The sequence below is a fragment of the Callithrix jacchus genome, chromosome 3, assembly GCF_049354715.1.
Source record: "Callithrix jacchus isolate 240 chromosome 3, calJac240_pri, whole genome shotgun sequence".
NCBI classification, from domain to species: domain Eukaryota; kingdom Metazoa; phylum Chordata; class Mammalia; order Primates; family Cebidae; genus Callithrix; species Callithrix jacchus.
Window position 1 is genome coordinate 43074432 of NC_133504.1, and position 17159 is coordinate 43091590.

Here is a 17159-nt window from a genome sequence, read left to right on the forward strand (position 1 = left end):
ACAAGACCACCTACCCACCACTGGACAACCCAAAGATCTCTTCGTATAAATTCTTTATATTGAATTTAAGTTTATATAGAAATCATCTTTTTTCTATTTCGTCTCTCCAGTCAGAAGAAACATTTTTATTCATTCACATCTTCCTATTTTCTCCAAGATGCCTTTTTTTCTGCATAAAACTTGTGCTCTAAATTTAATATCCAAGATTTCTTTTTATCTTTGTGATAAGTGGATTTTCCCCTTTCCACTTTTTCTAGCTTGATCTCACTAAATACAATGCATAATTTCTTAGAGCTCTTATATAATCTGAAGAACATTATTTTTCTTTCCTATGTTTTTAGTTTTTATCTTTCAATTATTGCTAGTGTTATCCATGCCATCTGAAAAAAAGAAATAGTAATAGTATTTGATTATTTGACTCATTTTCATTAGAATTATGAACTTCATGAAGGAAGAAACCCTGTTTTATACAAATAATATGAATGCTGAATTTAAAAGCTGCTGGCTTTTGGTGTTAAACTTATAGTAAAAACAGCACCGCTATTAAATGGTTCTCATATGCCAGCCACTGAAATTTTTAGGGTATATAAAAAATTCCAATGCTCTTAACCAAAGAAACTATGTTATATCTAAAAGCAAATCAACAAAATCAAAATGCAAGAAGCCTTTCTTTACATGATGAAGAATTCTAATAATAATTTTGAGTTAAATTTTAATTCAGTGTTTTCAAGGCACTAATATTAACTATTCTTTTCATCAATGTAATAAATTAAGAATAATAATAATTTCCCTTATCCCAAAATGGATACTATTTCTTGGGGAAAATAATCAGTTGTAGATAAAAGCTTTTTCCAAATGAGTTGCATCATTTGTTCACATCTAAATATAATATTTAGATTTAAAATAAAGGGACATTATTTTTAGAATTTCAAGCTATACATATTTCAATACCAGTGAGGCAATATATCATTTAGTATTTTGGACTAATTATTTTAAATAGCCTTGAAGATCTCCTGGTGGAGAAAATGAGAGGGAGAGAAACCGGCAGGCTCACTAACAAGAATAAGACCACAGCTGGGTGCAAGGCTTCACCCCCTACTGCTGCCTCCCGCTTAAGAAAAGAGAATCTGCTGGTAATGGGTTATCTGGGTCTTCCTCCTTCTGTTACTGAAATTAATCTAGAGCCAACAGTATATTTTTGGAAGGACAAAGATAAAGAAAACACCCAAGGTGCTTAAATATGTGTGCGTAGTAAAAATAGAGTTATCTGCATATGTGAGTTTATAAGTGTATATGTGTATTTTTTGTCAACAGATGCTCCACTTTTGAACTGATCTCAAACACAGAATACCTGTAAGGCCAACACTCAGCTATGCACAAATAGCCACTGAATGACTGAATGGAAACTGAGAAGTAAGGCTGCCAAGTCCCCAGGCAAACAGCATCCTCACCACATGACATGTTTACTCCTATTCCTAAGTATTTGGGCAAGACCTCATGATTGCCCACAGGCTTAAGAATTTTAGAGTCATCCTTTTTTATAGATAAGGTAAACATCACAGTGACTTGCTAAAAACAGGAACACAGTTTAGTAAGAGAAGACTTTTTGTTAATGTATTTGTTTTTACCTTATCTTGCCCTAAAAAAGAATTTGAGGGCCAAGGAATCTTAAGAGAATTATAAATTCTGGGGTCTCAAGTTTCACAGTTTTCTACAAAGCTCTGTTCAACTGTTAATTCTTTACTCACATGATTCTAAATCATCAAATTAAAATGATTTACAGGCTAACATAAACCCAACTCCTACGGCATTCGTTAACTGGAAAAATCTGCTATGTGTTGTTAATGCCTCGAGAATCAAAATAAAAGAGCTATATACAGTACATAAAAGACATTTTAAACATAAATCAGTGAGGCCTGTATGTTCACGTATCTCGTTTGTCGGCATTCTTTTTTCTGTTTTAGGATAACATCCTACCGGGTAAAGGCAAGCTTTGGTGAGCTGGAATTCACCAGTTGTGAAATTAATCATCTGCATATCAGTGCCAAACCTATAATGAAAAAAGCAAATGATTAAAATGCACTCACATCTGCCAATAAAGGTTTAATACGTGTGTGCACGTATATACATTTATACAAAGGTGACTATGCATTTGTGCACACACATACACACAAAATTCATCCCATCCTGTCACCACTGTGTCCCAGCTCCATCCCACATTCCACCCCCATATCTGCCATATTGTCAGTGATCAATAAGTATTGATAAATGAATGACTTTGGCATCACAGGATATAAGGAAGCATATAGTGACAGAAGCTCTAAATAATATGAAGCAATTTTTTTCCAAATGGCTCATAGCTATGGAAGCTGAAAAAAAGTGGCCCTCAACCAAAGGCAATTTTGTCTCACAGGAAACACTGGGCAACATCTGGAGACATGTTTGGTTGTCATAGCTGGGAAGGTCCTACTGGCGTCTAGTGGGTAGAAGCCAGGAATGCTGTTAAACATCCTTCCACACACAAGATGGCCCCTCCCACCCCACCAAACAGAACAGTAGAATCATCTGGTCCAAAATGTCAATACTGCAAACACTGAGAAACCCTGGGATAAGGGTAGATCTTATAAACAAGAAGTCAGAAACATTCTAAGTAAAACTGTGATTGTGTGAAAATATGATATAACAGACGTGAACTAATTATCACCTTCACCTGTTTAATGCTGGACAAGAATATACATTCATCCCTCTGCATCTGCAGGTTCCACACCTGCAGGTTCAGCCAACCACAGGTATAGAACCCTGAAATTAGGAGGGCCAATTTTTCCACCAATGGTTTTAAAGGACTTGAACATTCTTCAGATTTTAGTATCCAAGGGGGTTCTGGATGGCCCTCCATACTAATATTTTTTAAAGATGGTGGCGTATACCCATAAAATATTTCTTGTTTTCATTCTAAATGGGAAGTGATAAATGTCACCTTTAGCAGATATGGAGGGCCAACTGGACTAAAACACTAAACTTATTTCTTATGCTGCCCAGAAATCATGATGATTGAGAGTCGAAATTTTAGGAGTATATGTGAAAAAACATGATAAAGATTCCCTAACTAATGAAAAAAATGTTCTGTTGGTTAGTAGACTACAGGATAACACTGGAGATGCCACATAACACAGAGAGCCAGGCAGTTCCCTCAGATCACATGCACCAAGGGGCAGGGTGCCCAAGGTCCATGAGCTAATTGGTTCATACTGTGTCCACATCCACACACAGGTCCTGATTGATAAAGTGTAGGACATTACGTAGTTCTGAGTTTTCCCAGTACTTCCTAAACTGCCCCTTGGAAAAAAGTCTTCATACCATCTGTGGAGCAGGTGCACTATGGCTTCGGGTTGAGGGTACAAGGAGAGGGGCAGGAGCTGCAAGGAGACCGGCCGAGAAGACGGGTTCTGCAACACGAAGTACTTGACCTAGGTGTGAGGAAAGAGAAGTTAAAACCCCGAGAAGGACACACCATCCCTCCTGAGACATCCTGGCCAAAAGGGCATAACCTAATCATGAGGAAACATCACGTGATGCCAATCAAGAAAGATCACAGGAAATAAATGGCCAGCATGCTTCAAAAACGTCTATGTCATAAAAGGCAAAGAACAGGTGGGGAAGACTAAAGGCGACTACAAAAATCTGCCGAAGCAATGAGAAATACTGGACTGGATTCTGAACCAGAAAAAAAAAAATGCTAGAAAGTATGATAGTGGAATCTCTGAAAACACTTTATCTACATATACTGGATATATGTAGTATATACAGTGTGTATATAAAATATATACATATATACACACACTTCACATATATACTACATATATGTACTACATATATATACATAGTACATACATACTGTAGATTAAATAACAGCATCATGATTAATAGTACATTTTCTGATTTCAATCACTATATTCTGGTTCAGAAAAAAGCCCTTGTTCTTAATTAATTCATACTGAAAATTAAAGAGGGTATAATGTGTCTGACACTCAGAGGGCTGAGAAAGATACATGTATGCAGAAAGAGAAAAAATGTTAAAGCAAGTGTGGCAAACATTAAAAATGGATGAATCTTTGCAAAAAGTAATTGGGAGCTCCTGGTATACTACTTTTGAAGCTTTTCTCTAAGTTGAAATCATTTCAAAATAAAAAATTAAACAAACAAAAGACAGCCTGGGCCGGGTGCAGTGGCTCAAGCCCGTAATCCCAGCACTTTGGGAGGCCGAGGCAGGTGAATCACGAGGTCAAGAGATCGAGACCATCCTGGTCAACATGGTGAAACCCCATCTCTACTAAAAAAAATACAAAAAATTAGCTGGACATGATGGCGCACACCTGTAATCCCAGCTACTTGGGAGGCTGAGGCAGGAGAATTGCCTGAACCCAGGAGGTGGAGGTTGCAGTAAGCCGAGATTACACCATTGCACTCCAGCCAGAGTAACAGGAGCAAAACTCCGTCTCAAAAAAAAAGAAAAAAAAAAAGCCTGAGGATGTCATCCCTTAGAAAACCCATGAGCACCTGATAAGGCATAATTCATATCCCATGTGGTGCAGAGTTCTTAGCCATGAGACTTATGAGACATAAATGAAAGTCTGATGGAGGCACCTCCTTCCCTTTGCCCAGTCTTCCTGCTACCAGAGCTGGACGAGAGAGGCACAGACAAGCATGAAAGCCAACACGCTAGGATGGACAGCAGACAGGGAGAGGAGCCTCAGTCCCTGATGGCATCACAGAGAATGCAACCTGACTCATTCTGGACTTCTCCCCTTTGGGCTTCTTGTTATAAAACGATTCCTAATTAAGCCAGTCAAGCTTTTCTCTGCTGTTTGCAGTTGAGTACTTCCTTAACTGACATTTATGGAGTGTACATTCAATTCAAAATCTATTTGTTTCATGCATTTTCAGTCTGCTTAGAATTTTACTGCTCATCTAGTTCTTTTGACATCTCCTTAATTTTGGCTCTGAAACAGTAGCTCAAGATGGAAATTAGCTGGTACTTTGAAGACTCGAGCACTGGGCAGTCACTGACAAAGAGATGAAAAGACACACTGTCCTCACCACGCTGCTCCTCAGGGCAGTTGCGCTGAAGTTTAATACGAGGCCAGGCTCTGCGACCAAACGAGGCAAAAAGAAAACAAGGGACTCTGACTCCTTGGATTTCTTCAAGTGAGCAAATCGAGTTGTTCCCAAAACATTCTTCCTGTTTAATTGATAAAGAAACTATTATGAAAAATAGTTTTCATATCTAAAAATGTAATATTGAATAATTTTGATATTTAGGGAAATCACTAGATACTATTCCCACTTAAAGGAAAAAGACTCTTGAGGAAATGGTTTATTCTAGGTCTGGAGATGAGAAAGAACAAGACTGACCCTAGAATGCTCTGTTTTACTAGAAAGCAAGGAAGCACTCAAAGAACAACAGGAACACGTCAAAGGGTTCCCACAAGCCAAATCTGAACCATTTATCATAAAAAATAATAGTGATGGTAAGAGAGTACAACACTGCAACTAAAGAATCACAGTGATGCTTAAAAACAAGACAAACACTCTTAAAATTATATATATATATATATTTGAACAAAATAATCAGAAACATCATTTTGCAGCCATCAGTCTAACAAGTAATTTCGGCAATGATTATCAATAAATACTAAAACCATGGGGTGAAACATCCTTAGGGAACAGGTCATTTATATGCTATCAAATTATCACAGCACAGATTTGTTAATTACACCAGGACAAAGGTATGTACAATGGAGAGTTTTGTCACTCATCACCTAAACCAAGCGACTCAACTTAGCAAGGCCAGTAATGGAAGTGACATTTATGTACCTCCTGATGAGATGAAATAATACAGACACAGGACCAACCAGGTAACTCATATTCTTGCCAAAAACATTTAACTAGAATATGAACTTGAGGAAGCAATCAGAAAAATCCAGAGGGTGGAATGTTTTATAAAACAACTGCCCTGAACTTTTAAAAAGTATCAACATGGGCCGGGCACGGTGGCTCAAGCCTGTAATCCCAGTACTCTGGGAGGCCGAGGCGGGTGGATCACGAGGTCAAGAGATCGAGACCATCCTGGTCAACATGGTGAAACCCCGTCTCTACTAAAAATACAAAAAATTAGCTGGGAATGGTGGTGCATGCCTGTAATCCCAGCTACTCAGGAGGCTGAGGCAGGATAATTGGCTGAACCCAGGAGGCGGAGGTTGCAGTGAGCCGAGATCACGCCATTGCACTCCAGCCTGGGTAACAAGAGCGAAACTCCGTCTCAAAAAAAAAAAAAGTATCAACATGAAGAAAGCTGATGAGAGGGAGGAACACCAGTCTAAGAAAACATGACAACCAAATGCAATGCTTGGCCCTTCAATAGATTCTGGATTAAAAGAAAGGGAAAAGAAAAAAGCAGCTATAATGAACACTACCAGACCAACTAGGGAAAATTTTAACACAGGCTGTATATTAAACAATATAATTAAATGAATACCAAGTTTGTTAGATATGCAATGGTAGTACAGTTATATATAAGAAAATATTCTCCTTAGGAAATTAAGAATTTCCTAATAAAGTATTAAGAATTGACGTATGACATCTACAGCTCATGGACATCTACATCCATGACTTGGCAAAAAGTCTGTGTGTGTTTCTGTGTTTCTCATATTCCCTATATATCAGTGTACACACACAGACGAAATGATAAAATATGAACACCTGGTGAACAAAATCTAGATGAGGAATATTTGAGTACTCACTGCACTATCCTCAACTTCTGAGGTTTGAAATTTGTCAAAATTAAAAGCTGGAGAGAAATATCAATCACCAGAAATTAAGGACTATAATGTCAAAAAATAGTGTGTACAGTGGTCCCCTATCCACGGTCTTGCTTTCCGAAGCTTCAGTTACCTGTGGTCAACTGGGGTCTGAAAATATTAAATGAAAAATTCCAGAAATAATTCACAACCTTTCTATTACACACCGTGCTGAGGAGCAAGATGAAAGTTCAAATCATCCCACTCCATCTTGTCTGGGCCATGTGAATCAGCCCTCTGCCCAGCACATCCACACAGTATTCACTACCTGCCTGCTAGTCACTTAGCAGCCATCTCAGCCATCAGGTCGACTATCCTGCCATCACATGCTTTTGTTCAAGGACCCCTTATTTGACTTAATAATGGCTATAAAGTGCAAGAACAGTAATGCTGACAATTCAGATATGCCAAGGAGAAGCCATAAAATGCTTCCTTTTACCCAAAAAGGTGAAAGTTGTTGAGTTAATAAAAAGAAAGAAAAGTATGCTGAGACTGCTAAGATTTACAGTAAAAATGAATCTTCTATTCGTGAAATTATGATGAAGGAAAAAGAAATTCATGCATAGTATATAGGGCTTTCTACTATCTGCAGTTTCAGGCGTCCGTGGGGGTCGGGGGGAGGGTCTTAGAATGTATCCCTGCAGGTAAGGAGGTACTACCATAACAGTGTCTCCCCACACCGAACAAAAAAGACGACAAGTGCTGACGTACTTGCAGACGTCACCGTTTTTATATTTCTTCCATCTTTCATACAATTTATTTGCAAGTTCAGAATCCACATCCCACATAGATGGATCCAGAGAAAGGCTCCCATTCCAGTTAGGATTTCCTAAAAGGTAGATCAGATTCCATATTTAGATTTACAGAAAATATAATTCAATTAGTAAATAATGCCAAGGGCTGAATATTAAACTTCTTAAACTGAGAGGACTGAAGAGTGAATAAATGCCACCTCTGTCCTCTGCTGCTTATTTACTAAAAGTCCCTCTAACTCAATGGCAAATGATACATCAAATTAAACAAACATATCATAAAACAAAACTAAATCGAATTATGTGAAGGCAAAAACGTAAAAGACACATGGCTCATGAATACAGCCTGAAACAAAACTATACTTGGAACATTTTTAACAGCTTTAAATCTAACGCGCGAAACTCCTTCCACACAAATGCTAATCATCATCAAGTCTTCCAGGTCGCTATCTAAAGTGCTGAGGGAAAACAGTAGTTCTTGAAAAGGGGGCAAAGACCAAGAGTCGATCCTAGAGAAGGTGCATGTTTATAACTGGTCTATCTTTCACCTCATCCTACCAAGATTTGTTCTGTCTTGCTAAGGAGGGGATCGGGAAGGAGAGGTGGGAATCTTAAAAAAAAAAAAAAACACTGTACTTTAAAAGTCTCCTTAAATATCTTTATAAATCAAAAGACAAAAAAAAAAAAAAACAAGAAACAACTTTTACATCAACACCAAAGCCCTTCAGTCCTCAAACCACAACCAGTACCCTCTGTAAGATGTAAGATGTTTACGCTCCCATAACTTAAGTCCTCAAATACAATTCCAAGTTATTTTGACTAACTTCTAGTCAGTTCTTTTATAAAAGAATCAGAATCTTCCTATTTTTCCTATGGGTGTTATGATGATCAAACAATTATTTGAAAAAAAAAAGAAATCCCTTGCAGAGGTATAAGCTACTACATAATAAGAGGGCATTATTTACACAAGTACCCCAGATGTTTCTGGGGGGTTCTTAACAATTTTAAGTCATTCTGTGAATGATTATCCTCTCTAAGAATAGAATATGATGCAATTATCTTATAGAACTAATTATTCCATTGACAAATGTTCATTTTCTTCACTGCTTCCCACTCCCCCAAACTAGAGTTCTACAGAAAGCCTCAGGGCAAAATACTTACCTGCTTTTGATTTTCCCATGAAATAATGCATGCCACAATGTGCTATCACTTCAAAACCCAGACTCCCTTCCTAGATTGAAAAGTAATATATGAATAACTTAAAACACAGCACTAAACATAAAAATCCTAATGCACTAAAACTCAAAGCAGACATTGGCCTGCACCTGAGTGAACTTCCCTTTAACCATGAGCCAATAAATTACTTTCTAAGTTTTAAGAAATTTTCAGACAAATCTGAATTGTCTCTCCCCAGGAGGGTCACTGAGTAGATTCTGAACACACAATAATCAATGACAATAATGACCCTTGGGCCCACAAGACACCAAACTGCCATCAGAATTAAAGATTATGATCACGCAGCTGCACTGAAGCCTGGGCAACAGAGTGAGACCCTACTGTAAAAAAGAAATCTTAAATTAAAAAAAAAAAAAGATTAAATTAGTCTCAGGACATTCTCAGTGGCAAGAGGTTTTGTTTTTTTTTTAACTGAACTCTAATCCTCTGGGAAACAGTACGCTGATCTAGTCCTAGCTATTCAGGACATTAAATTTCCCATTTCCTGCAGGTATGAAGAGCACAGACATGTGACTTCCACATACACCTGAAACCTGCCTGCTCCTCCCACAGTCACTCTGCTTTCCTTATGCATCTCTTGGATGGTAAAACAAATTTCTAAGAAACTAGCCCTGCTGAAAATATGGATATATGGAATTAACCTTATATTCAGTTTAGTTTTAGAAGTCCTATCTGCACGCTTACAGCTAGTTAAGCATGAGGCATTTCTAACTATGAAAAATCAACACTGTAAGTGAGAAAAATAAAGATGGTTGCATGAATGTTTCATAGAAAAACCAGAACCCAGAGTTATACAAAATAGCTTGAAGCAAAAAGAAGCAATAACAATAACCAAATGAAAAGAAATAAATATTAAGGAAAAAAAGAAACATATTTAAGACGACCTAAATTAATTTACCCAGATTTTAAAAAGCATTTTCTTAATGGTGAATCTTTGCAGGCTTTAAACTTGGCCTACTAAGGAAACTCAAGGATCATAAACTACTAAGAGTCACATAGAAGAGACCTAAATAAAGCATTTAACAATCTAGTTTATTAAGTCACTGCAAGTACGTGCTAAAAGCCAAACTGTTTTCTATAGCAAGCATGTATTTGTTGCTCTACAAATTTTGGAAAGAAATGAAAATGACATCTATTAATCTATTGGTCATGCCTTATTTCACTCAAGAGCTTCAAATTACTTTATAAAAAAGAGATCCTCTTTCCAAATAAAGATTTCCATGTCTGAACAATTTATCATCCAAGATTGGCCTGGTAATATACTTCAGTTTCTTAGCCTTAAAGAACATAAGCTTAACCCAATTAATAAAACCCAAGCACTAAAGATTAATTAAAAGCAACAGTAATTACTTAAAAAATTATAACACACATATAGTATTATAGAAAATACCTTGCTTGGTGCTGAATAAATCTGTAGAGGTATTGCAAAAATGGCACCTGTGTTTGTAGTCAAAAATATATTGGTGAATAGATTTATGGCAATGTCTTTAACAGCAAGTTTCAAAGAAAATATATTCCAACAGCCTGGAGGTAGAAATAAAGGGCCAGTGAAATTCAGAATCTAAAAAGAAAAGAAGCAAGAGAAATTACTTTTCCTAACACTAATTATGATTAAAATCATTACAAAGTATGATGCTAACGTTCTTCTATACTTCAGAAAGTAGAATTTTACTGTTATTTCCAGATCAAAAGTTGATATATTTTTATAGAAATGATAGGTTACAAATAATGCTTAAGGTGACACTGTTTTGGCCACACACGGTGGCTCATGCCTGTAATCTCAGCACTTTGGGAGGCCAAGGCGGGCAGATCATGAGGTCAGGAGACCATCCTGGCTAACATGGTGAAACCCCATCTCTACTAAAAATACAAAAAATTAGCTGGGCGTGGGTGAAATCCCGTCTCTACTAAAAATACAAAAAAGTTAGCTGGATGTGGTGGCATGTGCCTATAATCCCAGCTACTCAGTAGGCTGAGGCAGTAAAATTGCTTGAACCTGGGAGGCAGAAGCTGCAGTGAGCCGAGATCGCGCCACTGCATTCCAGCCTGGTTGACAGAGTGAGACTTCATCTCAAAAAAAAAAAAAAAAAAAAGGATGACACTGTTTTAAATTTCACAAAAGTAATCTTGAAATTCCAGTAAGTGGTATTTTGCAAAAAACTATTTTATCATGAACCAGGCTCATTTTTACTAAATATAATCTTTTTGGTACAAACCATATATATAATATTTTTCAATAATGGTAAGAGCGATATTTTGAAATGCTATATCCTGGTCCCTTTGAACTCCTTTAAAAATAATTTTTACAAAGAGAGAAAGAAAAGTCTCCTAAAAGTAAGTCTGAAAATGTTAAAAAAAATACATGTTTTAAAAATCATAAGTTAAAATGAAATTTTATATAAATAATAATTTCATAGCATTTGGAATAAAATAATAATTTTTATTATTTTATAGAAATAATTTCACAGCATTTGACCTTAAAGCTTAAAATAAGCTAAAACTTGGGGGAAAAATACTGTAAGTACCTTTAAAATGTGCTTGGTCTCCTTGGAAACAAACACATCATTTAATACAACACTACGGTCAAAATGGTTGCGGTACCATATTGACCAAAGTCCTGATGTGTTTTCATGAGTCTCTATGTGAAACTGGGTTGCAGAAGAGTCCATTCTAAAATACCTGTGAACAGAGGACATGCATGCTATCAGCCCTGAGTGTGGGACAACAGTTAGCCTTCTTATGAGCCTCTAACTGCAAAAACAGGAGCATCATAAAACATTACTGAATGAAAGCTAGCGCCAGAGACAACCTCAGAAATCACCTCCTTCAACCTTCTGGCTCACATGGGGAGCTACTGGAGCCAGAGGGGAGGCAACCAGGCTGCAGTCAGCACAGCTCACAGAGGCCGCCAGGGCCAAACCAGGACCTGAAGTCAACTCAGAAACAACATGTGAAAATGTGCTCTTTTCACATGCCTGGCTGCCTGATGCTGAACCTATTTCATAAACTGAATTCCTTCACTCCTTTTCCCCATTCTGCTAATAGTCCTTTCACTGCCTGGTAGCAGTGCTAAGGCAGGGGGAGGCAAGGCCAGAGAGAGAGAATCATACAAGTCATATCAGTATATTTTTTTAAAGCATTTCTAGAGGGGAAAACAACAACAACATAGGATTTCAGGTGAAGTGGCAGTAACCTACCCTTGAGCCACAGAAGAGAAGAGGCATGCTTTTAGTGTTGGAGTATGTGTTGTTTTCTTCACATCTTCTATAATTCCACTGTCACATGATGTAGCTGCTTTGTGGTATAAAGAAATAAATGTGAAGCTTAAGTACCTTTCCTTTCACTAAGCCCAAACAAAAGTACGATATATGTCTTATTCTTCATAATTTTTAATTCACTTTTCTGTTTCCATTAAATTAGTGCATCAGACATAAAGGGAACTACTCTCTCAAATGCTCCTGTCATCATCTTTGTTGCCAATTATCCAGAAGCCCACACTTTTTTAAACTAACTTCTCTACCAGAGATGACAAAAGTGAAACATGAAGCTCACCTGGCAGAGTAAGGGGAGGGTGTGGAGGCATGAGCAAGGAAGGAATAAAACCTCAAGAGCCAAAGGGAATTGACTGGCACAAAGTGGGCTGCATTTGAAAGCACTGCCGATCGATCAAAATAATACTTTTAAGCTCTCCCTGACTTAGGTCATCACATTAAGTCACTCGTGCTCAATTCTTTTTTTTGAGATGGAGTCTTGCTCTGTCACCCTGGCTGAAGTGTAGTGGTGTGATCTCGGGTCACTGTCACCTCCACCTCCCTGGTTCAATCAGTTCCCCTGCCTCAGCCTCCCGAGTAGCTGGGACTACAGGCACGCACCAGCATGCCCAGCTAGGTTTTTTGTATACTTGGTAGATACGGAGTTTCACTGTGTTGGCCAAACTGGTCTCAAACTTCTGACCTCAGGCAATCTGCCCACCTCAGCCTCCCAAAATGCTGTGATTAAAGGCGTGAGCCACCCCGCCCAGCTGACAACTTGTGTTCAATTCTTAACTCTCTGATGCTAATATCCAACTTTTGAGTTTTATATATGTAGTTTTTAAAAATTCAAACACTATCAAAAAATGTGAAAATAGTCTCCCTTTCTTCACCCTGACTTAACAATTATCTTACAGGAGGCAGCTGTTAGCAGTCTCTCCAACATCCTTCCAGGTGTTCTGTGCATATATAAGTACACATATACCCTCTAAAAAAATTCATTGTACACACACTGCCTGCACTGCTGTCCATGCATGCTTCTCAACAACTTCTTAACAGATGTTCCGCGGTTCTGTCCTCACACACATTTCTACAGATACAGTTTTGAATACGTACATATCTGGATGATAAACTCTTAGAACTAGAATTAAGGATCGAAGAGCATATACGTGCATTTAAAATTTTCACAGTTTGCCAATTTTCCCTTGAAAACAGCCTGCATATTTATACTCCTGTCAAAAACATAAAAGTGCTTTCCTTCCTAATTGTCACCAACACAGAATATAAAGCTTTAAATTCAAAATCTGACATATGTGGCAGAATAAAAGTGGCATCAACAATAGTTTCTACATCATACTATCTCAGAATCATTAAGGCTGGGACTTCTTGAAATCAAACTCATTCATTTCATTTTTTTTTTAAACCATGCCTAATCTGTAGCTGTAGAAAGAGTTGCCATCACGACAACTAGATAACAAAAGTCAAATGACAATCTGTTTAAAAATCTGTACCTTTGCAGGTAAAAGAAGCGATTTTTGTAAAGTTTGTTGTAGAAGTAGGTAGTAGTACTGGTTCAAACTGCAGAGACAGAGCATCTCTTTGTGAGAAATGGCGTATATCCTGAAACGAAAGAAAAATCCCACATTACTACTCTTAGCTGGGAGAGCATTCATCCAGTTTGAATCAACTGTTGGAATAAAAAGCACAGACCAGCACACACAGCAACTGCTCAGCATCTGTGCCATAACCGTAGGAGGGGATGCTGACAATCTTCATACAAACAGAGGTTCAAACAAGGGCAAATGGGCTTAAAGCAAAAAAGAACAGAGATGGTGCTTCTGTCTCTGTTCCTGAAAAACCCTCACATTCTACAATTAAATGCACACTTGCAATTTCAAAGTTTACCTTAGGTAAGCATTTACAATTACCTGTATCCATATAAGGCTGTTTCCTGAATGTAATATATACATATTTACTGCTGAATCATCTGTCCAAAAGAATCAGAGTAATGAGATTAAAACGGAGCCATCTCATTCTCACACCTTCATATAGTAATTAAAATATCACATTACACATCTCTAGAAAAAATGCTAACTTGTTTCTCAAAACTGAAATCGAAACTAGGAGCTGTTTTCTATTTTTTTTTAATCACAAGAAAAAATATCCTTAAAAAAATGTCTACCAACTTAAGCCCTCTAAATGATGAGGAACTACCAGGAGCAAAATTCCGAGTTTAAAGTCATATAATGCTCTTCTGGATAAAACCAACCAACTGGACAACTTCAGATCAAGCTATGTTCTCCTGTTGATTAGAAAGCCCCTCGTTCCCTCATTTAGATAAACACATTTGGAAAGAAGAAAACCCTGAGATCTCAGATTGCAGTCTTCCTTTTAGCCTTCACAACAGAAATGGTCCCCATGGGTCAGGGATGTTCCCCACATGGATGTTCATCCAGCTGTTATGAGAATCACCAAGCATTGAGGACAGGAGAGCTGTCCTGCTGATCCAGCACTGCCACAGCCAGCTCTGAGGACTAAAAGGCAAATGCTGGTTGACCAATTAAGACCACCAAGGCAGGGCACGGTGGCTCATGCTTGCAATCCCAGCACTTTGGGAGGCTAAGCAGGGAGGATTGCTTAAGCCCAGGAATTCAAGACCATCCTAAGCAATATAGGGAAACCCTGGTTCTACAAAAAAAAAAAAAATTTTAAACGTTAGCCAGGCATAGGGCCAGGCACGGTGGTTCATGACTGTAATCCCCGTACTTTGGGAGGCCAAGACAGGCTGATCACCTGAGGTCAGGAGTTGGAGACCAGCCTGGCCAATATGGAGAAACCCTGTCTCTACTAAAACTACAAAAATATTAGCCAGGCATGGTAGTGCATACCTGTAATCCCAGCTACTCAGGAGGCAGAGGCAGGATTACTGCTTGAACCTGGGAGGCAGAGGTTGCAGTGAGCCAAGATCGCGCCACTGCACTCCAGCCTGGGCAACAGAGCAAGACTCCATCTCAAAAAAAAAAAAAAATTAGCCAGGCATAGTGGTGTGTGCCTGTGGTCTCAACTACTCAGGAAGCTAAGTGATTCTCAGGGAGAATCACTTGAGCCCAGGAGGTTGAAGTTGCAGTGAACCAAGATCACACCATTGCACTCCCGCCTGGGCTACCAAGCAAGATCCCGTCAAAAAATGAAAAAAAAAAAAAAAAAAAAAAACCCAAAGAATAAAAACTATACTTTCTTTGAATACAAACGCATATATACAGTCACATTTGGAAGAGTCTTTATAACCAAAGGATACTAGTAAATTCTGTTATGAATTTCATGGGTCACATAATGTGTCTCTGAAAAAAGTTCTCAGGAAGTTAAACAGATGGACTTGCTTATTTCTCATAAGTAGGACACACATTTCTGAAGATAAAATTCACAAAACTGAACACTAAAATTCTACCTAACTTGTCAAGCATCCAGGACCAACTACATCCTATTAACTATTTAAAATACAAAACAGTGTGATTTGGTTAACTAAGCTTAGACAAATCATTAAAAGTGGAACAAGAAACCCAAGACTTCGAATACTTTGTGAATATTTATATGAAACTGTCATGCCCATTTAATCTGTTTACTATCTACAAACACCAAGAAAAATTATTCCCAAGGAAACTCAGACTAGTCTGCAGTTGTCACTTAACTTCTCAAAATAATACAGCCTTCTTAGCAGTTGCAGGCTGAGAACCAGTTACTACCTCTATCGCTTAATAATTAAAGCAAAGGCTCTTTGTCTTGATTTGCTATGATACAGTCGATACATAAATGCTATAGAACGATAATGCAGACTGATCAAAATATAATTAAAATGTTTAAACATTTCACCTTACCTGCGGTCTCAGATTTATCTGTAGCAACGTAAACAATAGAGAGATGATCTAACAAATCTTGTGTGTTTTCTTCAAATTCTTTCAAAGAGTTTTCCATTGTTACCATTATGCTCATTTGTAGATGCAAAACATCATCAGATTCCAGATAACAACTCTGAGATTGGAAGGAGGAGGAAAAAAGGAAAAACAGACAAAAAAAACCATCTAAACTTTGTGGTTTCAAACTCTGGAAGAAAAGAAAATCATTTAATGTAATGGCACATGTATGAGAACAGAGTATGCTGCTTTGTGTTTTATTTTTAAGCAGAGGCAGGACAGCAGCCAGAGAGAAAACACTACCTTTATTTTTATTTTACCTTTAATTGCTGACACACTTTATTATGTAAACTGCATTCCAGTTGCACCTGCAAGAGGCTAGTATTAGTGGTTTCTGCCTAAAAGAAGAAAAAAGGGGGAAAAGAAAGAGTAAGCAAAAGGCTCAATCTCGCATTAACAGTAAACAACCTATCATGCATTCAGAAACTATACTTTTTCATTTATTAATAAATACTTGAATATCTGCTAAATGCTGGGCATTATTCTTTTTTGTGGATATACAACAGTAAGCTAAACAGAGAAATCTGTTCTCAGGACTGTCACTGAGCCTATATTCTAATGAAAATCCTAAGTTCTCCCTTGGGCAACATGAAAATTCCTTATTACACCAATAAGCAGGTGAATATGTTCTAAAGATACATAGGAATGAACACTGGAGTTTGGCGTTTCTAATGTTTGTTGAAAATGTTGTTTAAACACAGGAGTCTACTGTTATTTTAAAGTAGGTTTACAAAGTAACAGTTAATTCTAAGCGTGCCTTCCATTAGTACAGTGACCTAGAAACCATGACCCTCAAGTTAGACATGCACACAAAAAAAGAGAGATGTCCAAAACTCAGTTGACTATCATTTTGAACAGGGAAGAACTATGGATGAGAGAGACAAAAGTACACAAAAAGAATTCAGGACTCTGTCAAATTTAAAGATCTTAACAGTCACCTGGGATGATGTCAACATATATAAGAAAAGGAAAATCGAAAATCCAATCAAGAGATACAACCTTGGGTAGGAGGGTGAGGGCTACAGGCATGTGAATACACCGAAAAGTGATTTAGTGCAGTATGTGAACCTGAAAGACACAAGCTATGAGATT

The 17159-nt window shown here is 37.7% G+C and overlaps 1 protein-coding gene across 15 annotated transcripts in view; it reads right to left on the reverse strand.

Moving 5' to 3' along the window:
* The window catches only part of TMEM131L (transmembrane 131 like), a 178148-nt gene that overhangs the window by 42620 nt on the left and 118369 nt on the right, over positions 1-17159 (reverse strand). For 10 of the 15 annotated variants that reach the window (XR_013532855.1, XR_013532854.1, XR_013532853.1 and 7 more), the window contains exons 8-19: positions 16328-16405; positions 15972-16125; positions 14025-14083; positions 13608-13716; positions 12043-12139; positions 11371-11524; positions 10236-10406; positions 8771-8840; positions 7569-7686; positions 5098-5239; positions 3358-3467; positions 1978-2050 (exon numbers count right to left, since the gene is read on the reverse strand). Coding sequence is in view for 12 of the 15 variants with exons in the window: in XM_035292838.3 (XP_035148729.2) it covers positions 1978-2050; positions 3358-3467; positions 5098-5239; positions 7569-7686; positions 8771-8840; positions 10236-10406; positions 11371-11524; positions 12043-12139; positions 13608-13716; positions 14025-14083; positions 15972-16125; positions 16328-16405 (1335 nt within the window). In the remaining 3 variants the exon portion in view is untranslated. The remainder of the gene's footprint in view (positions 1-1977; positions 2051-3357; positions 3468-5097; positions 5240-7568; positions 7687-8770; positions 8841-10235; positions 10407-11370; positions 11525-12042; positions 12140-13607; positions 13717-14024; positions 14084-15971; positions 16126-16327; positions 16406-17159) is intronic. The other 5 variants (XM_078366370.1, XM_008992586.5, XM_008992584.5 and 2 more) reach the window with 1 other exon arrangement.